This window comes from Numida meleagris, chromosome 9 (genome assembly GCF_002078875.1).
Source record: "Numida meleagris isolate 19003 breed g44 Domestic line chromosome 9, NumMel1.0, whole genome shotgun sequence".
Lineage (NCBI taxonomy): Eukaryota > Metazoa > Chordata > Aves > Galliformes > Numididae > Numida > Numida meleagris.
In genome coordinates this window covers 9,645,883-9,667,939 of record NC_034417.1, presented here as the reverse complement: position 1 = coordinate 9,667,939, position 22,057 = coordinate 9,645,883, and the positions used below count along the sequence as shown (strand labels likewise).

General features: G+C 38.2%; 1 protein-coding gene across 2 annotated transcripts in view; it reads right to left on the bottom strand.

Annotated features, from left to right (window-relative positions):
* SLC12A1 (solute carrier family 12 member 1) overlaps positions 2,370 to 22,057 on the bottom strand; it is a 52,647-nt gene continuing 32,959 nt past the window's right edge. For both annotated transcript variants that reach the window (XM_021407318.1, XM_021407319.1), the window contains exons 17-26: positions 21,174 to 21,314; positions 18,817 to 18,923; positions 17,859 to 17,941; positions 15,190 to 15,333; positions 12,725 to 12,856; positions 12,402 to 12,513; positions 10,861 to 10,947; positions 8,896 to 9,031; positions 6,255 to 6,322; positions 2,370 to 5,231 (exon numbers count right to left, since the gene is read on the bottom strand). In XM_021407318.1, the coding sequence (XP_021262993.1) occupies positions 5,096 to 5,231; positions 6,255 to 6,322; positions 8,896 to 9,031; positions 10,861 to 10,947; positions 12,402 to 12,513; positions 12,725 to 12,856; positions 15,190 to 15,333; positions 17,859 to 17,941; positions 18,817 to 18,923; positions 21,174 to 21,314 (1,146 nt within the window). In that variant the 3' untranslated portion in view covers positions 2,370 to 5,095. The remainder of the gene's footprint in view (positions 5,232 to 6,254; positions 6,323 to 8,895; positions 9,032 to 10,860; positions 10,948 to 12,401; positions 12,514 to 12,724; positions 12,857 to 15,189; positions 15,334 to 17,858; positions 17,942 to 18,816; positions 18,924 to 21,173; positions 21,315 to 22,057) is intronic.

The window sequence follows — 22,057 nt, the reverse complement described above, 5'->3', positions numbered from 1 at the left end:
AAAAAATAATAATAATTTGGAAGTGTGGAAACTGATCTCAGAAAGATGAGCCTTTGACTGACAAGTGGAAAGGACCTCATCTGGTACTCCTAACAACAAACACTGCAGTAAAAGTAAAAGGGATTCACTCTTGGGTTCATTACAGAAGGAAATGGCAGATCCACAGGAGAAATGGGGAGCTGAGGAAATTGATTCCTGAAGCTAAAAATCAGAAAAAATAAGTAAGCTGCACTTGGAACAGTTTGAATACCTATTTAGGAGTGGACTTTACTCAGGCAAGATTAGTTTTGCTTTTATAACTCTGATTGTACTCCTTCTAAATTTTACTTATTTCTGTAGTTATGCAGTTTCATTTAAAGAAATAAATGAAGGAACTAATGGGGTAATGCTCCTCTGTTGCCTTTGGGTGATAAAGGAAACTAAGGGAAATGTATGGGAACCAGGAAACCCATGGGATCAGAAGCTGTTTCATAAAATAATCCAAAAGACCATTCAGATTGTTAATAAGACCAATTGCTGGGCTTGTGTTCATATTCCAGAACATGCTGAGCAGGGAATTTCGTTAGCTAATATATCTTGGAGAAACTTGTGGGTTGGGACAAATTTTACGGTTGGTGGTGACAAAGGAGAGGGAATCTTTTAATTGATAGGCCCTCTGCGTTCCACTCCTTTGCTCTGTGGTTTATTCCTTGGTTAGGGGTGAGTCAATTGGAAAAGGCAATCATGAATATGTCAGCCACCTTAGAAGTAATTGAAAAGAAATAATGGATGCTATACATGCATTAGAAAAAGAAATGTCTCAAGCAGGAATGATGGCCCTGTGAAATAAAATGGCCCTAGTTATGTTGTTAGCCCCAAAAGGAGGGAGTTGTACAGTAATTAACACTAATTGTTGTTGCTTATATGTAGACCAAAGAGGTAGGATTTCTACAGATTTGGACGAAGTTTGGAAGCAGGCAAAAATATTGCATGAGGTTCAAAAAGACAGAACTTAGAGGTTTGAAAAGTATTCACGTGGTTGGCTTTCTGCTTCCCTGATTTAAACGTATGGATTAAGAAAATCATAGCAGCTGCCTTTCTAGTGAAGTTAGCTTTTGTCTGTTTATATGTTGTATTGAAGTGTGTATCTTAAGTGTTGCTTGATGTTAATTAACTAAAATTCAGAGAATATGAGACTGATCTAACCTACACTGTTAGCTAAGTCTCAAAGAGAGGAACTCTTATCAGTAAGGACTAACCTTCCCACGAGTTTTTGTCTACGTATCCTTAGATACAGTAAATATGTACTTTTGTCTCCTTGAATCTGCTGAAGTGATTAAGTAGTGGAACTCTTAATCACAATTAGATGACTAAACTTGGCTTTGAAGTTAGGAACACCTTCAGAACACGTGTAGTTAATTAGCCTGTCCAGTAAGGCTGCAGGTAGGGAGATGAGCCCTATCTTTAATTGACCCATTGTAGGCTGGAGGCTGTATAAGGGTAGTGGCCAAGTGATAAGAACACATATAAAGAAATGCTGCAAAAATTCCAGGGTGTGCTGGCTTTGTGGCAGATCAGCTGGTACCCAAACTTGCACAACTTTGCAGTAAGTCAGTATCTCATCTGTGTGTGAGTTTGGCTTACTGCATACCAGGTAACAAATTTGCCTTTCAGACGGGAGTACCACAGTAGATTTCCCCATTCTTAAACTTCCGTGAGTGTTTGGAGCCATATACTTAAGCACTTTAGCTCTGGTTTAGCTGTTTGAAGTATTGGATATCCAGGCTTTTGAAGAAATTTCAAAGTATTTTTGTTTTTGCTTCACAGAAAGGTATTTTCCATCTTGCATATCTTTGAATCATAGAACGGCTTGGTTTGGGAGGGACCTCAAGGATCACTAAGCTCCAGTCCTACTGCCACAGGCAGGGCTGTCAACCTCCACATCGAATACTAGACCAGGTTGCACAGGGCCACATCCAGCCTGGCCTTCAACACCTCCAGGGACGAGGCATCCACAGCCTCTCTGGGCAACCTGTTCCAGCATCTCACCTCTCTCTTGGTAAAGAACTTCCCATTGACATCAAACCTAAATCTTCCCTCCTTCAACTTAAAACCATTTCCCTTTGTCCTGCCATTATCTACCCTTGTAAAGAGCTGACTCCCCTCCTGTTTGTAGGCTCCCTTTAGGTACTGGAGGGCTGCAGTGAGGTCACCCCGCAGCCTTCTCTTCTCCAGGCTGAACAAGCCCAGCTCCCTCAGCCTGTCTTTGTAGTGGAGGTGCTCCAGCGCTCTGCTCATCTTTGTGGCCCTCCTCTGGACCCTCTCTAACAGCTCCCTGTCTTTCTTGCATTGGGGGCCCCAGACCTGGACGCAGTACTCCAGATGGGGCCTCGTGAGAGCGCAGTAGAGAGGGACAATCACCTCCCTGTCCCTGCTGGCCACCCCTCTTCTGATGGAGCCCAGGGTGCAATTTGCTTTGGTCACCTTATCAATGCTTGCTTTTGTTGTATCTGATCAAATCAACACTAGGTTATAAAAACGTGTAGAGTTGGTAGTGTGATATATGCTCAAAATGTGCTAGACATTTTAGAGCCACTTTTTTTTCTAGAGTTGTCAAATGTGTAATTAGAATTCAGTTACTGACATGGTGATTAAAATTCAGCAGTTTTATGCATAATGTATGTAAAAAAAAAAAAAAGGAAGTATCTGTTTCAGAGTGGGAAGGGAGGCGGACTGATAAAATTTTGCAAGTTGCAATTCAAGAGTTCATAATTAGCACGCTCTCCAAATTAGTTGTGCAAATGTGTTAAAACTTATGGTGAGGGTGATGTAGTAGAGGCTCCTTGGGAACTGCTGTGTTGAAATTGTCAATTTGTGGAAATAATGCTTCACTTTAAGATGGTTAAGCGCTGTTATAGGTAGTTTGTGTTGATGGTTATAAATTCCACAGTGTTGTGGTGTGGATACATCTTTATCTCTGCAGTCTGAGCAAGGAGTTTTACCTTGACATGTGTGGTAGTACTTACTTTTTGACTGCTGCTCATTTAGAAATGAACCTCTTGGGATTCATTTTTGCATTGCCCACAGTGATAGTTGTGAAGGAGGTGCGTGCAGTGCTGAAAGCGCCATTGCTAATGCGTATTGTGCTTTTTCTCTTTTTAGATCTTCTTAGGTCCCTAGTATCGCTTTGAGGCAATGTTCTCAACTCCTGTAAATTCTCAGTCAATGGGGAATATTTAGGAAGGTATCCTCACTTGGGTACATGATTGAAGGGCTTAGTGCAGTTGCATACTTGCCCCTAGTCCTCCCCTATCTTGCGATAAGAGACTCTTGCAGAAGGTCTAATAAGAGCCCCACTAAAAACTTGTTTTTAGATTACATCTGCTTATTGTCTGCAGTGAGAGATGGAAAGGGTGGTGGCCATTACAATTCTCCAAAGGCAGAAGGACCTGACAGCATGTAACAAGCTCCTTTAGTATTGCTAACATCAGTGTGAAGATGGGAATAATTTCCATGTTTTGCAAGTGCAGAATTCAAGGTTTGGTTTGCTCAGAGCTGTGAAGAAGTCTTATTGTATCCAGGAACCTCGTATATCTGTGTCCTGCAGTTAAACTGCAAAGTGATCTTTCACCCTGGTTGTAAATGTGTAAGAAGGAGCAATGGAAGAGCGTTAGGAGAAAATATCCGTATTTCATACTATGCCTTCAGTAGATGGAGAAAATAAAACATGGATTATTGGACTGCATTACCATGTTCTGCTGAATTGCTGCTGCTAAACTTGAAAAATATGAATATCAAACACTTGGTGTTTTTGGAGATGAAGTGCTAGGTCCTCCACAAGTTATGTTCTCATAATTCAAGCAAAGATGGAATCTGAGGCCTGCTTTGTAATAAGCATTTAGTGAAAATCAGGGTCCGCTGGCTTTCTTGGGGCTTAGATTTCCGTTAATCTCTCCCAAGGAGCTGTACTCCTTAATGGCCTTTAATTTAAATAATGCTTACACATTGGATATAGCTTTCCCCATGAAAAAGAGAATCTACTTTTATTGACAGCTGAAATGATGAAGTGCTGTAATGTTGCAGAATAGAAAGTAGAAAAACGCTCAGCTTAATGGATTTATTTTATTTCAAGTTGATATGTAATGAGTATTATTTAGAAAGTCTAGGAAATATATAGCTACATAAAACTTTATATAAATAAAGAATAAGGCGTTCAACTCAGCTAATCAAGTTTATTTTGTTCTCTAATCACTTGCAAAAATCACTGTATATATTACCCAAAAGTATAATCTCAGATTATTTTAACTCATAACATTCATAGCAAAAATTGTCTGAATATTTAGTATCTCACTAATTTCTTTTTGAAATTTGCATACCACCTTTAGTTATTGCAATCATACATTCCAGTCCATGTCAGAGCTCGAAAATTCATTATCAGCTCTTGTCATATAGAATCATTATCTATGCAACTTTTTTTGTTTGCAAGTTAATTAGAAGCATTTGAATTAACATTGCATTAAATTAGCATTACAATTTAGGTAAAGGCATCTGCTCTAGGCGTAGGTTTTAATTTGGCAATATTATAATTAAACGGCATTGCGGGTATTCTGCTTGTTTTATGTCAGTGCATGGCTCTGACCTGATGGATGCCATAGTTCTTGTTTTTCCTCTCTTCCAAGTCGGTGCATTTGATTTTCATTTTCCTTTGTGTCTACTAGCAACTATGACCGTGCAATTTGAAGGAAGTATTTATTTATAGGTGTAATACTTGTTGCATTTAGCTGTTCATTTTGGTTTCTAGGATAAATGTCAAAAGCATTTTAGATACTGTATTAAATTAGTGGAGTTTCTTCCTTGTGTTTTTAAAATACTGGCTGTCTCTCGTTATACATAAGTGTATTTTTCTTTTTACCTTTGCTGGAGTGTAATGCCACCAGGCACCAGTCACATTTTCTTGTCTCGCTCTCCACTGTGTTGCCTTAAGTTTTTGAGAAATTTTCTGTTGGTAAGTGAGGCTTTAGATCTCTATTAGATAAGTGTGTCCTTACTAAAGCACTGCCATTAAAAATGTGGGTGCTGAAATCAAACACGGGGTCCTCTAGGCACTGAAGGTTTTCTAAGAATAGAAAGTCAGTACGTTCTTGTGGTTGCCTCTGACCATTAGGATTGGAGGAAGGTTCTTTGAGAGAATTTCTAGCCAAGCCATATACAGGTAATCGGACACTACTCCTTTTCTTGCCACTGGGAGACTCCTGTTCAGATAGACAGAAAATCAACATTAACGTTATTAAGAAAAAGGGAGACATGCATCTCACTAAATATTAAGCAGAAAATGTTGGCTGTTCATATGCAACTCTGAATGTTCATAATTAGTCTGCATGATTATTTTCATCTTACAAAGCACAAAGCTAACACCGGGTCTTAATCTTGCAAACTCTTGGTCACCTGGTTAATGCCATTAACATGGTTACTTGTAGTGAATATGAACTGCTTGAGAATACCTTTCTCCTGAATAGGTAAAGAAGCATTTTCAGCACCATAAAGCTCCACACACAATGAAATGGAAAAAAAAATAAAAAGGTCCAGTACATGCACATTTTTGCAGTCCATCAGTATCTCCATTTATATTTTATTATATATTATATAATATATATTATATATTACCATTTATGGTAAATATTACACGGTCACTCCTATTTTGAGACCCAGGTAAGAGGACTAAAGAGGTTTATCTCTGCATTAGAAATACTAATGTACTGACTATGTTTAGGAAACTGTCTAAACTTTCTGAGAACTGGTCTGAAAATGAGTTTTTGTATCTTTATTGGTGAGATTTTTCTTTATGCAATTCATCATCTTATTCGGTTTCACATAGCTTGAAGTCAGTCTTGGCTAACAACTCTATTGAGAAAAGAATCTTTTCTCAAACTTTGTGTTCTTAATAGCTTGAAGGAGAACAGGGGAACGGAAGCATAATGAGTATTTCCTGCAGGTGGATAAGCAGGTGTAATACTGCAACATATAGAGTGGGATGTGAAGATTACATTTTTGACACATTTTCAGAGATTTACTTTAAGCTATGAAGAAGTATGAGGAAAGATTCGTATTTAGTGTAGTCCCAGAGAACTGTCAGCCTGGATTTAAGCTCTTCAGAACATGCTTAAGTAGTAACTTTGCCCTCAAGGAGTTAATACAAGTATTTCTGTTGATCTAGTCCAGAATCCCTACTCACATCAAATTATTCTCCAAGTTAAAGATAAAATTGTGCAACTCACAGGACAATGAGGTTAGCTGCCCTCGAATGCTCTTGTAAGAGTTCATTCAAACGAACTTGGCGATAACTCTGTTTAAAACAAAACATGTGTTAAAGAAAAAGATTCAGGTAGTGATGTGCAGTCCTACCCATTGCCCACAAGGTTTTCTGTTTCTGCATTGACAGCTCTGGAAGCCAGGTCTGCTCCGTGATCTAAAGTGACAGAGATGGCAAAATATGAGCCTGTCTAGGATATTCTTCTTGATTTGTCTTGTTACCCAGGGGCGAGAGTCATTCACATCTGTTGAAGATTTCCTGGGAATGGAGGTTGTTTTTGTACTGGCACAGTACCATAGCTGGATCAGACATAGTTTTTAAGTATTTGTTTGGGAAGTGTTCAGAGACTCTTGTACTATTGTTTGATGGTGGATAATATATTGATTCTTCTATCTGTCAGTGTTGAGCTGCAAATGGATGAGGCCAGGCTCTTGTCGGTGGTGTGTAGTGAACAGGACAAGAAGAATGGCCTACAACTTGAACATAGGAAGTGCCATACAAACATGTGGAAGAACTTCTTTACAGTAAGGGTGACAGAGCACTATAACAGGCTGCCCAGGGAGGTGGTGGAGTCTCCTTCTATGGAGATATTCAACACCTGTCTGGCTGCCAACCTGTGCAACCTGCTGTAGGGAAGCTGCTCTAGCAGGGGGTGGGATTCCATGATCTCATGAGGTCCCTGCAAATTCTGTGATTCTGTAATCACATTGACACCTGCAGAAATTGTTCTCCAAAAGACCAGGAGGCTGAAGTAAGACTGTTAGCTACTTTATGCATTATGTATCTGTATGGATGTTTTTTACATTGCATAAATGGCTGTTATTCTGGGATTCAGCTAAGGTTACTTCAGTTAGGCTCAGACCCTCAAAGTTTTTAAAACGTAATGGAAGCAATAGAGAACAAGGGAGCAGAGCAGAGAGATTGCAGTGTGGGATGTACATGCACCTTAACTGATGTCATAAATTTACCTTTTTCTTTCAGTGGAGAAGGTAAAAAGACCTCTTTTTCTCCATTCAGACCTTACATTTTCCTTCTCTAAAGAAATTTAGCTCATTTTACCTGTGTTATGTAAGTAAGAATACTCATAGTTTAGTCAGCTGTTATCTGAACAGAGTAATCCTATGACATCACCCTTTATCTGTAGTGCTGCCAGGCTTTCCCTTTTTTTTTCTTTCTTGAATCTTGAATTTTAAGTGTGTTCTAATGTCCTCCATAGCATTCCCAGAACTGCCTTACTGCTGAAGATAAGAGGTGTGTCCTTCTGGGTTTGTAAGCTAAACTGTTTTTGTTGCTGTTACTTTATAGAGACATTTAGCCTTTATCGTATTGCTGACTGCTTTAAACATGGAGGTTTTTGTCTTGGTTCTTTAGTCAGTGCCCGGACGGGACCAAGTTTAACTGCTATATAAACGTGTGTGTGTTGATATTTATTTTTCCTCCTGTTGCATTGTCATTGTTTCTGCATACAAATGCTTACATCTGGGAGTCTTTTTTTTATGGAGGTGTTTTAAGGACTCAGACTCTCAGGCTTTGATTTATGCCAAGAGTGTTTTTGAAAGTTTTCCGCAGGCAGCTGGCTACCGTAACTTTATGCTGGCTATCAAATCTATGAAAAGGGTAAAACAGTGAGCAGCCAGTCTGCTTCCCAGCTGCTGCAGTCAGTAGTATGGTGTGTAATCTTACATTGCTATTGATTTCAGCTTATGTTAATATGTCAGGCTGTGACCCTTGACAGCTCTGAGCTCTGACTCACAATCCTTGCTCCACTTGAGGAAGTTACCAGCACCATAAAGTGGAGATAACTAAAGTCCAAGTGCACTCAGGTTAATCCAGCAGGAACCATAAATGAGACTGCTGGATTCCTTCTCTGAGAGTTGCAGCAGAACTTGTCTCTTAAGAATGAACACTTCTCAATAACCTGTCGGCACTGGCCTGATGAAACCAGGCAGATCACTGCTAAAAAGGTGCATTCCAACAATATTAAAGTGCATCCCAGTCACCAGTTTACCCAGTGGATCAGCCACTAAAATATATCAGCCTTAAAATATCTCCAAACTGTGGGAGAGTTCCTACTCTGTAGGCAGGTTTAAACTTAGCTCTGCCATTGAAGTCAGAATCCGTGTTAATTCTTGCCTTTTGGGCAAATTCCTGGAGCTGGTTGTAGGGTCTGGATGCAACTCTAAATTTCCCAAAGTGGTTAATGCTTGGAACTGTTCTCTTTTTAAGACATTCAAACTCTAAACAGTGGAACTGTCTGACGAACCTCTCAGCAGATCTTATTAGCTCAGGCTTAGTGCAGTTAGTGCAGGCCTCTGGTTTAGAAGTGGCTTTCATCTGGCTGGCTCTGAATGTGGGCAGAGCTTCTCACTGGCCTGGAAAATACTTTGTAAACATGCTGAGGTCTTACAGAGTGCTGAATAATGCAGTCATAACGCACCTCCAGTGTTCACAGCATAAATCCAATTTGTAAATATCAAATACAAGTTATTGCATGTCGTGTTTCTAATTCCATATCTGGTATTTCCCATTTTCTTACTAGTAACTTGTAAGATCTGGTCTAGAGCATAAGAATAGGCACAAGAGTAGGAAGGTAGGCAAGGCTTTACCTTTTCTTTGAATGCTTCCAGCTCTGCATCTGTAATTTTCCACGGAGCCTCTCGCTTTAATTTCTCAGCAGTTGTTATATCTTTGCAGCTTTCACGGAGACGAAATGGTTCAATCATCTCTTCAAAGAATTTCCAGCTGAAACAGGAGTTACAAAGGAGGCCTTGCTTCAGGATATGCACTCACTAACTTGTTTTGTAGACACCGTGTATGGCAGGCCCCTCTAAATGCAGCTTAAAAACATACAAAAACTTCAACTGTTCTTTGCTGCATTATGCCCAAGGTTTTATCTATACTGCTTCAATATGTTGAGGTAATTTGAGGATGACTAAAAGGTTATTTGAGGATAATGAAATGCTGTGTTTAGCCTGTTACAGTTGCAGAGAATTTGCTACATTTTCCTGGTTATACAGTTTTCCTGTCACAGACATAGTGAAATAGAAAAACAGATGATATAAATCTCTTGTAGCAAGGGGTTGAGGGAAATGCTGCAGGTTTTTTTTTTTTCTTTTCCTTTTTTTTTCTGTATGGAGATCAGATTTGTATTCATTTTCCACCTTTTCTACAATTTCTCTCTCTTAATTTGTTCTTGAAGCTTTTGACTTTCATTATCAGGCGAAGCTTATCATCCTGCCATACTTCCCTGCTTGTTCATTTGTTGGAAATTTTTATAATCCCACAGAGACCCCAGGAAGTTTATGTTATGCTAATGCAAATGCGTTTCTATTTTTATTAATGTAAGTGTGTTTCATATTCTGTGCTATGTGTGGGGAAAACCGGTGCCTAAAGAATTAAGAGACTAACCTTAGGTTGCACCTGAGCTTGGTGGAAGGCTTTGGGAGGAGAAGAGGAGCCCTCTGACTGTGAAGTATCTATGGACTATTAAGTAAGGGGCAGGTTGGAAGAGAGGATAGTAAGGAGAGAGCGTTTTCAGAGGTTCTTTAGGGTCAAGAGCAATATTATAAATTAGGATTCAGCTGTTCCCTCAGCAAAGTACTATATACTTCTGTATACACAAAATAGAAGAAATAGGCTATTTCTGTAGAGAGATGCTTTAGAAAGCAGGGACTCTTGAAGATCTTGGATGATCTTTAGTGCATGGAAGGAGAAATCCATATGTAACGTGAGTGAGTGAAGCACCCCTGAGCAAAAGAGAGAAGGTGCATTTACCCTTTGCACTGGGCTTTTCTACAACAGATTATGAAAGAAGGGCATCGCTATATAAAGTGCCAGAATACAAGCCTAGAAAACCAGGAGACATCTGTGAAGGTCAGATTATTATTATTATTATTTATAATTTACTGTGGAGAGCAAAATGATTAGTAATGGCATGGACCTGAAAATAAGCATAGCTAATACAGTTGGAGGTGGGGTTTCCTGAGCACTATCTTACCAACTTCCTAACTCTTACCTGAGAATATTAATTCCATAGATCAAATGCATTTTTTTAATGTTATTTAACTTCATTATATTTGAGTGATGGGGGCTTATTATAATATTATCCTCATGGGAAAAAGAAAAAGTATGCTTATTTTTGACCAGAAAATTATTAAGTTTAAGAACGCATGGTAAAACCCAGAAAAGTGAGTTAGCAGAGAAAAGAACTGTGGCTGGCTGGATAATATGATTAAGTGTATCGCAAACTAATGGATATGAAAAGCCATTATTAAAATACCTGTTAAATGTAGTGGCTCTTAAATATAGTGTCTAGTTAGTCTTCATTAAAATTGTGTCTTATCATAGCAACATGAAGAAAAAGGCTGTCTGCAGTTTTGACACTTTGGATTGTGATTGTTAAAACGTTATTCTCTTTTTTTTCCTGCTCTAGGTACTTGGGAAATTATTGCAATAAAGTGACTGTTATTTCTTCTTCTTCTTTTTTTTTTTTTTTTGAAGCTTAACGTACAAGAAACAAGCTCCTGATAAATGCCTGCTGCTAAATAATGCATTTTGGTAATGTTTCTTACCTCTCTTTGTTGGGTTTCATATTGATATCACAAATGATATTAATGTCGGCAAATTTTATTCTAAATTTGCTTAGAAGTGAAGCCATCCTGAAAACAAAAGAGATAATATTTTATCACTGTGTTTCTGGGTGCCTCGCATCAAAGAGCACTCATAAATGAGTTAAGATATCAAATGCACTTGTCTCATTATCTTTAACTATATGACAAAGTACTTTAAATGCCCTAGTTAGTGTTTCAGTTTCCAATTACAGAACTGGATTGATGTGATCGCTTTAGTATAATTTATTTAAATGATGATCTATGAAAATAACAAAAACTGAAGAGTGTTTACATTTTGGAAAAATGCATGGAGTAAGTACAATACTGGTAGTGTATGTTTTAATGAAAACGTGGTCCAGAATGTTGATGTGAAATACTTAAAATATTTTTATGTATGAGTTTATATGATCTACTTAAATGTTGCATTTACATATTTTCATAAAAGAAATTCCAGTGCTCTTCAGCACCAACTGACAGTAGGAATGGTTCACAGATTTGTGTGCTCATGCTGAGTTTAGGGAGTAGGTTAAGTCAGTTTTGCCTTTGGTGTAAGTATGGATGAGAACTCCTATACTTTTTTTTCTTATCTACAAACACGTACATATCTGTTCTACTTAATACGTTAACTTTAGGGTAGTCCTTACAACTGACAGTACCAGAGCAGTGAGGAGGAACTCTCCTCCGTAAAGTCTTCCTTTATGTGAAAGCAAAACCTGTGGCAGCTGTCTTGATGGGGCACAGTGTTGTAATCCTAGTGATGTTGGCTAAATTCGTACTCCCGTTCTTGGATCTACTTGCCTGCTTTCCATTGGAGTTTTAAATGAAGATAACTAACTAAACAGTGCTAATATTTCCTTGAGAAGCAGCATCCATCCCAGATTTTCATCCTAAATTGTTGACTTCACCTGGTAGTGAAATGGCTGTGCTACTTTTGTGTGAAGTGCTTCAGAAGGAAAGGTCCTACATACAGTGATGACTATAATAAGCTTGTATTATACCTTTCATTTGCTTGAAGGCAAATGATTATGAAATCTAGACTTTTTTAAAAAGTTAACTAACTTGGTCTTAAGTTGATTAACTTCATCTTTACCTTCCTTACATTTTGCTGTGTTTAAGTATATTCATATGGGCTATGATATTTGCATTTGAGAAGCATCATGTGCAATTTCACTCACTGTTAACTAGATAATCTCATGTAAATCCCATAAAACAAACGATAATCTCATTACAGTGTGCAGAGTGCTCTTCTTGGAGAAGGGAATATGAGCTGTTAATGGGAAGATATCTGGATGTGAGTTTTCTTTGGTAATCACCGTTTACACTGAGCCTTAAGGGCCATGCCATAAACTCAGCTCCTTTCTGTAAGGTACTTCGTTTTTCTTTTAGAACTGCCCACAGTACAGCAAACCAGTTGTTCTGAGTAATTCCAGCTTCCTGCTGTATATGCAATATATTCATCAATTCAAACTCTCTAAACAGGGAGGCAAAATACATATATTTACACCAGTTTTTCTTCTTCAATCCTATTGACTTTTCCTCCAGTGAAGATCCTTAATTTGCAATTTTTCCACTTCTTCCTGATAGTTAGAATGTAAGGAATTAGGATTGTTAGACCTAGACGAGGTAGAAAATTGCAGGAAGACAAAATTAGTGCATTGTATGGTAAAAATGCCATCCTTAACACTGCCAGCGTCGGAGATGCTTTTTGTCAGTTTAAAGTATTTCAAGATAAACTTAACTACATAATTTTAAAACAATGTTGTGGAAATTTTTGTGTGGCAACATAGAAATCTCTCTTCCTGTGGTTCTTATATTAATCCCTTACCTCCATCATCGAACAGCCACCAAATGTCAATTGTGCCTTTTCCTTGTTTCTTTTTAAACTGAGTGCTGGCTTCTAGAAGCTTCTGATTGAATTCTCCCACATGCATTGACTGTATTGTGTTAATGGTGCTCTCTGAAATGAGAAAGAGAAGATGCAGCAGGATTTCTGAGAAGTTAGGCCCTGAATAGCTGTAGGGAGCCAACAGGAATAAAAACATCAGGACATTTTTTTTGGTCATGTTCACTGTAATTCTTTCAATTCGTTTGTACAAAAATGAAGGAGAAAAAAGATTTGTGAAATTTTGTCTAACCTTGCTCTAGTTTGCCTTTTACTTAGGAACAAGTTATTTGGGTTTATGCAAACTCAAACAATCAGTTGCTTCTTAGAGAAGCATGTTTGTATGATGTTCGCCATCAGATTTTAAAGGTATTAAACTAACTAATATCTCAGATCTGTGAGTGCTTCTATATGTGTTTAAACTTACATAAGTAGAACTGGCTGTTGTCCTCATAAGGAACAAGAACTCAGCTCCTAGAAATGGGTGGTGGTTTTCTGTTGCCTGAATCAAGGTGAGGAACTAAAAAAAACCCTGTTGGCTGTCACATGGATTTGCTTTCTTTCATTAGATTGTCTTGTTAAAAATTCAACAGATGTGAAATATTTGTTTAAAGGCCTGACTTGCGTCTGCTATAATTCCTGTGCTCTAAAACTACAGAAATTGACAGCACAGGCAGAGTGGACTCCTAATATACCAGTACATGCAGGAAACAAAGCTTTTGTAATAATGTGTCACTAGATTGTAATGTCTTCAAAAGGTTTGTCTGATTATTTGTTCTCTGGATCTTGTTAGCTATCCTGGATTTCACTGGCACTTTCAAAAGCAATTAATAAATACCTGATAGATTTTGGAAATAAATGGCATTGTTTACAAGCTAATCTTTCTGTTGTAATGTCTAGAACTTCATAAAATGAACAGTAAAGACAAAGAGCTAACTGGTTATAGCAAGAACACAGGTTAGACTAAGACTGGAAGGCAGAAAATGTAGGGATGGATGGCAACTTGTTTGTGCTTGAGAGAGTTGTTATTAACTGCAAATAAACTTTGCTTCTTGCTCTTTGCTTGGCTGCTGTTACAAGGTATGGTCCTATCTATGCACTAACAGCACCTTTAATTCCATCTTTTGAAGCCTGTGGCTTTATTACTGCTTCTCTTCTGATGACTTAAAAAAAGACAATGTCAGAACAGTGTTATAAATGGAGCAGACAGACTTCTTTAGAGATTTTACTCTGCCGTGTTGCTTTGTTTTCTGTATTTCTGGAGCATGTACACAATAGTTCTAAAGAAGCTGTGGGCTTTCCTCTACAGTTGTAACATCTATGCTGGAATATGCAACAACTTTGGGGATAATGAGAGTTTAAGGAGAATGGAGACACAGGGATATTAACATCATTTATCTCAAATATAGTGCCAAAGCGCATTACGTATTTTATGCCTTTCTGAACTAAATAAACAGGGTATTTGAAGCAAGGGTGCACATTTCTTGGTATTTTTAAAATAAAAATATATTCTACTGTGCCTGCAAAATGAACTGAAGTCTGCGAAGTAAAGAATAACAACATTTTGTGTTTTCAGTCTGTAGATCTTCTTGATACCTCCGGGAGTTGCGTGCACAGCCAGATGTAATAGACTCTGCAGGTGAAAATTCTGAAAATACTTATCTGCATACAAGCATAGCTTCAGGTGGGTCATTATCATTGCAGCCTAGCAATTCTGAAATGAGACCTTTAATTTTGTCTGTACTTCTGTGTCATTTTACTATATCTAAAATGTAATTTTGATTTCATAAGCTGTACATTTATGTTGTGTTAATTAGTTATTTTACCACATGCTGTATGTGTACTTTCAGTATTTTTACCACTTTCATTTGTACATTTTTGTGAAAATATGCTTAGAATATAGAGCAGTAGTGCTGTTTTTATCTGTTTTCCAGCTGGATAGTGGGTTTTTGTGTGTGTGTGTGTTAATGTTGAATAAAGTGAGATTGCTTCATTGCTGAGTATTTTGCTTTTGTTCCTGTTTTCTTTAGTGGGGGAAGAAAGCGTCTTTGTTTAAAAACAGAAAATACCCTTTAAAATATAAGACTTGATCTGTGTTCCTCAAACATTAATCACATACTATTTTTGAGAGATGGACTTTTCAACTCAGAGCTTGTTTTGAAATCTGTGTAGCAAATGGGGCCAGGCAGGAGTTGTGTTGTACAAGGTAGAGTCTTCTGCCTCAGAAGGATGCTCTATTCTGGACTAGAGTGTGACCCCCAAGGCATGTTTGCACAGGAGAGGCCTCATTCCAGGAGCTTCTGTGTGGCTCAGGAGCTTTGGCCTCGGAGTTGAAGTCCAGTTTTTGCATATTGGTGAGACTGTGATGAATTAAGGTGTCAGGGAGAAGTTCTCGTTTTGAAACGTACCGTTTTTTGTTTCATGTTGTGTGATATTGAGCTTTCTGGCTTTTCTGAAGAATCCACAGATGCCACTTTTTTCTTCTTCAAATTCATTTTCTTTAATTGTAGCTTCCAGTGCCAATCTCTCCTGCTCCAGCTTCTCTAATTCCTCTGTATATTGGAAAACATAAGGGAACTGTGAACACACCATTTTCTATTTCAACTAAAATCAGTTATTGAAATAATAGTGATGTTGTAATTGCTGTTGTAGTTCTCAGCACACAGTGTAATGCTGCTGGGAGAGAAGCCTTTAAATACTTTGTTCTTGCATACCAATAGGGAAGAGAAGCTGAATTTACCTCTGGAATCCTTAACACAGAGTGCCCACGCCTTTTGCAGCAGTTGTGTGTACTAAAGTGCTAGTTAACTCTTCTCAGATTTCCTTCTCTGGATCAAATTCAGTATTATTGTATTTAGTTATGTTTGTGGGTTGTTTTTCTTCTTAAGAATTTGAAAACACTTCAGGAAATTTGTTTTCCTAAAGTGAGAAAGCTGATGTATTCAGTTTAAGCCCTTGGGCCTCTGGTCTAAGAACAAGGCCACATCACTTTGGACTCGAGATTCATGGAAAAATGTAAGGATACTGAATATTTGATCAGTTTCTATACTGAAATATTTCTTATTTATTTTCTTTAGTATTTGCTGCAAACAGATGAGATTTAGCTAAACAATTCTGTAAATTCAATAATGTAAAAGATCAATTCCATCTTAGTGATGTTAGACTTCTGCTGAGGAAAAAGTACCATGTGTTATTGTGGAGTATATTATGGTGAGGTGCTAATTAATATGATACAAACATTTACCTGCAGAAGGCTTTTTCAAGAGGAAAAGACTTCTGTTTGAGTTATACGTGGACTAAGAGTGAGGTAAATTTTAAGATTTTTGTTAGTTTCTAAAACAAAGAGAAAACCTCATCAGCTAGACATCATAAGTGCTGCTGGAACTCTCAATTACCAACATACATGAATATAATTTCTTTTACTTTAGAATCCATGACAACCATATGCTTCTAAATATTAGAGCTGATGATAACCACTAACTTAATGGTTATTCAAAAATAGAATTTCAGTTTCTCTCATGAACAGAATTTCATAGCAAATAGAATATAATCACTTTTTTCCATTTCAGAGACTGCATCTGCTTCAAAACACTTCTGTATATCTGAGGATTTTCTTTTTTCCTCATTGCTTCTAATTCTTTCTCATTCCTAGTGTCTTGACACTTGGTACCTGCTATAGTTTCACTGGTGTTCTAATTAATTAATGTATTTTTTTTTAATCAGTCAGTTTCTGACTTACAGCATGCAAACAGGGTAGGCAGTTCTGCTGGAGGTATCAGTGGGGTGGGGGAAGCATAGATCTATTTGGAATATTTTCTTAAGGTCTTGTTTTGTACTGCAGCTCTCCATGCACATCAGGCTGCCAGGGAGCAGGTGAATATTCGCATACCCATTTTTTACTTTTTTTTTTTTTTAGGGTGTTTCTGGAGCCTTTTAATTCTTAGGTGATTTGCTTTTGAGGGCTGCCTTATCCTAGAATCCGTCCTCTAGAGATTTAGTTTTATTTAGCTGAGTTAGGATTCTTGTGTCCTTTCCAGGTGGGAGTGCTTCTTTCAGCAGCTGGGAGCGCGGTCTGTCAGCAGCTCAGAGATGCTGTGGGGAGAAGCTGGAGGCAATCTGCAGCAGGCGGCAGCAGAGAGTCGCCATTCTCCTTTCCTATGAGCACCTCTGTTCTTGTCTGTAGATTTCATCCAAATAGTAACACAAAAACTTTCTCTGGTGAGGAGAACATGGGACGCTGGGAGTAATCTCCAGGTTTAGGTTGTATCTGTCTGCTCAAGTAGACAAACTTACAGAAACTGGGAAAGTTATCATACTGAAAACATAATTATTCTAATGGGGTGCTTAAATGGAGCATGGTGCTTTGATGGACTTCATCTGTGAAGAACCAGTAGGACTCTTATGTCCTAAAGAGCAAAACCAAGGCCACCATTGTATGTCATTCTTGAAAGCCCTTTGTTTAGATACAGCTGTCTGTATGTTTTCTCTCTACATTTTCAACCCAGATGGTATTTTTCCCTGAGCTGCGTGGAGGAAGGTTTTCCTACCTCCTGAGGTATAGGTACTGCTAATCTGAGGAAGAATGAATAAAAAAGTGAAAAGGAGAATTGGTGCTTCCTGTGATGCCAGGATTTTCATGGCTTTCTGTGTTACTCAAAGCATAGCTTCCCTATTCCCAGTAGCCCCAGATATCAGGTAGGCAGAGTGAGGAAGATGTGTCAAGAGCAGGAAGCAGCCATACTGCACAGTGACAAGTTGCTCTGGCACAGCATGATTTTACTGCTTTAGTTGTGCCTGTGCTAGAAGTGCTTTGGAAGCTGAATTCTCTGCTGAGCCAAACCCGTAACTTTGTGAGGCTTGGCCTTTTCCTGTAACTGCCAGTGGACATTGGCTTCAGCAGGGATTTTTGGCAGAATTGAAACTACAGAAGCAATGAGGAACTGTAGAGGTCACAGGTGGAGAAACTACTCTAGAAACCAGATGGTGACACTTGATGTATTCATCAGAGTCTTCCTTGTGCAGAGCCTGTAACAATTGTGCATGTGAAATATAATTCAGATGCTGAGATAACACATACCTTGAACCTGGAGGACCTGAGATATATCAAATCCTTGGCTAATTCTGACAATAATCATGCCAAGTTCAAAATCAAAGGCATCACTGCAAAAGAAGAGAATATATCCTTTTGTATCACATATGTTGGTGAGGGAAAGCTACCTTGAGCAGATGAATAAGTGTTAGTGCTCAGTGGGAGTTATTACTGCCATGTGCTGGGCTGTTCTGGGTAATGCTGCAGGAGGTATTGTCCAAGATTAAGTATCGTTCTATCAACTTTCTTCATTTAAAAAAAAAAAAGTAAGAGTACTACCATTGAGTATGAGGAAAGATAGGCTATTCCTTAAAATGGGTCTCGTATCATGCAATGCTTTTTAGGAGCTGGGTTGCCAGTAGGTAATTTTTTCTCCCTTCTCTGAGGAAATAACAAATCTGGGGTGGGTTTTGCTGCAGCTTTGCAGGTGAATTTTGAACAAGAATCTGAGAGGACTGTTTCTAAATGACTGTTTCTGGCTAAATCCCAACTCACAGAGCTGCTGAGCCTTTGGCACACAAGAGATTTGAAGCAAGGCTCTTTCTCTGTCTCCCAGGCTTAAAAGAAGAATTCCATGATGTTCTCTTATTCCCTAAGTATGCGCATTAGGGTTGTTTTTCACTGAGCTCCTGCCTACAAAAAAAAAAAAGGGGGAAAATATAGTTCTGCAAAAGCACTGCTGACAGCAGTGCAGCTTCTTTATGTAACGTTGTCAAGCCACATAATCTCTGATTGTGCCAGATGTTTGCTAAGCAGATCTCGCTAGGTGCGTGAAGCCATGGAGCTTTTAGTAATGAACAGAAACTTCTGTTTTAGAGCTAGCATTTGTGAACCCAGATCTCTAGGTGTATTCTTACATTGTTTCTACTTGTCAAATTCTGTATGGAAATGTGTATTAATCCAGACTAGAGGGAGTAAAAAAGGGTGATGCTGATCTGTTACTTACTGTATAACACCCACATAGTTTTCAACTTGTGTGACAGCCGCGTTTCTCCAGTCCTTCTTAAATCCAATCACCAAGGTATTTGGTTTCATTCTACCCAATCCTGAGGCCTATCAATATTAAAACACTTCTTGAGAACATACACACACATGCTCTTACTGTAAATGAGAAGTAATGGTGAAAGATAACTGAAGTAATGTACTGGAGAAGCTTGTGACTAGATTGCATTTCACGAATGTCCTTCATGCTCATACCCGTGTAAAAAGATTAGCTCTAAATCATTCCAACTATAAATGATTTTTAGATGTCAGAAATGTAGTTTTGCTAAATTAGCATTCATTTGCATTTCTTCTGACGTGCTCTTATTAAAATGGTTCAATAACTTGGAATCAAGAGAGAGTTCAAGTGCTGTTTGTATGCTCATTCTAATGTAATAGCATAAAGCTTTTATCAGATTTGGAATACCCAGTAGATGGCCTGTCTTCCTTTTAAACACCTCAGATATGCAGAGAAGGCATACACTCTTAATAATATATATCTTTTTTTATCTTGAGCTTAGAAACTGTTTCCATTATGTTATATTCTATCCAAAAGGTTATCTGTCCCAAACTAGCTGAGCATGCTTTATAGATGAAACTACAGTTTATAAACAAGAACAAATGGTTTGTCAAGATATTAGGTTGTCCCCAAAACTGGGTCTGGATGCTAAAACCGGAAAAAATAAGGGCTATCAGATCTATATTCAGGTGAGATAACTCTTACAGAAATCTAAATACTCAATGTATGGGGAACCTCCAGGAGGAGACCCACAAATACACCAGCTTATACAGTTACTACACTTGCCAATTTTTATTGTAAGCAAAAAGAAAATGGGTAAAAACATAGAATCTTGGAGGTTGTTTTTACGAAGGCTGCTCTGAAACTAATCCCTCCTATTTTAGTATGTTGGCCCACAAGAGGCAGATGGTGGTGGTATGGCAGTAGAGGTTGAACCTTCCTGCTGATATTTCATTACGTTTTGTTGCCGTGCAACAGATGGCAGCAGAGGGGCAGTCTGGTAAAATGGTGTTCAACATGGATGTGCAGATGAAGCAAAGGTGTGGAATTGAATTCCTCCTTGCAGAAAAAATGGCACCCATTGACATTCATAGACACTTGCTGAAAGTTTATGAAGACCAGAAAGTGGGAGCGAGCACAGTGAGGTGGTGGGTGGTGCATTTCAGCTGTGGTGACAGCAACATGAAAGACAAGCCACGTTCTAGAGGGCCATGCCCAACTGTCACACCAGGAAATGAAGAGTGTATCAATCAGCTCAACTGATGAATTGGGTAATGGTGGTGAATATGTTGAAAAATGGTGCCTTGTAGCTGAGAATTTGCTCTGTGAAACTGTGTTACTGTGCTCTTTGTATCAGTTGTGGTTTCCATGGAAATAAATAGGAGGCATTACTTTCAGAATGACTGAAAGTTTGAGTAGTGCTGTTGCATTTGCATTGCTTTAAGTGATTCACTGCTTGGCAAGCCAATACAGATGTCCTTAGGATATTCTAGTGATGATAAAGTTATCCTTTTGTCTGCTGGAAGGGAATTATTTGTGGCTTAAATAGTAGCAAAGGAAAAGTTCTGACAATGACAATTCTCAGAAGCATTAGAGGGATCTCCTACTGAGACAATACATAAACTGATGGTGAAATATCCACATCAGGTTCTGATAGAATGAATTTTCTTTATGTTTTGTTTCAGTGCCTACACGTTTAAATATTCTGATATATGAGAGAGAGAGAGAGAGGGAGGTGGTAAATATAAAAATAGTGCCTCTGTGCTACTTTTGTTGAAACCATTCTAAATGGACTTTTGGAAATGGTCTGCTGTATTCTTAGAATGGGAGAAAAATACTGCGTGCTTGTTTAGATAGCCTTCTCTGTTACAAAAAAATGCGTGTTTATTACACTAAATTTCAATGAACGCAAGAACATTCTTAAATGCTTAATCTGTTGTGTAATGCCAAGCAATCAAATTGATTTGGAGTGTATCATGTGTCAGCTGCACAGAGATTTGTGTTGTTGTGTAGATACTTACCTCTCTCTCTCTTTTTTTTTTTTTTTTTTTTTTTTTTAATAATCCCGTTTTGTTCATTTAGGAAAGAATCAGCAAGCCCGGTCTCATAATTCCATAGCCCAGGACTACATCTTGTTATGAAATAACCTGTATTATAAATACATGTACCCCCAGAATGCCCTCTCTATTTACAACATTTTCAATGTATATTTGGGACTTCTTAACAAGCAAACAGAAATGCTTTCCATAAAGGGATGCTTTGATGTATCACTCTTGTGTGTGTTCTGTAAACAAAAAGCTTACTTGAAGGAGACTTTTGACTCCATCTCTGAAGCTGTCGGCTGCCACTGCTGCATAAAAGGCTTTTCTTTTGTTCTTTGTAAGCCAGGCCTGCTTTTTTGCCATGCCACTGTTCATCTCCTTAACACACAGCTTGCGTGGTCCCTGCATGGTACAATAACATATTATTAAGAAGGCTTTGTATTATACATCATAGAGTGATTTTGAAGGTGTTACCTAGTCTGCTGTGGGACTGAATGGAGAGAGTGAAAAAAAAAAAAGTACATTTCCAAAAAAGAGTCCAAAGAGATTCAATGCTTTGAAAAGAACTGTGCTGCTAACATAATTCATATTCTGCTCAAGAAGGCTGAGGCTGTTAATACTACTTAAATACAGTGATTCTGACAGAAAGAATAACTATTCTTGGCTGTACCATCTTAGAAAAATATCTAAATTATGATGAAGAATCTAGGAGTGAATAAACTCCCTCCCTCACTTGATTATGTAAACAAAGCTCAGCAGATCTAAATGCACATTGCTATGCTACTATCTGCTAATAAAAAGACAAAGTGTTGTTGCAGTACAAATAAAGATGTAAATGCCTTTGTCGTCAGGTCCTTCCAGTGGTCATCCACTAATTTAATGAGACAAAATCCATGTCTATATCCAAGTCATGAGACCTGGTACACTGATTTAACAGTAAAGAATGTGTTGGCAGTTGGTACCCCAAAAGGTCTGGCCCGGGGAAGATGCCAAGTCTGCAAGAACTTTAGAAAGTTAGAGATGTGTGGGATTTAGAAAGATAAAGATGAGTGTGGGAGTGTGTATCTTAAATTTAGTTGATTTCAAAAATCTGTGCTCTTAAGCTTGAGGTTAAGGTTTGTGAGGCCTAGTTTATTCTCTTTCAT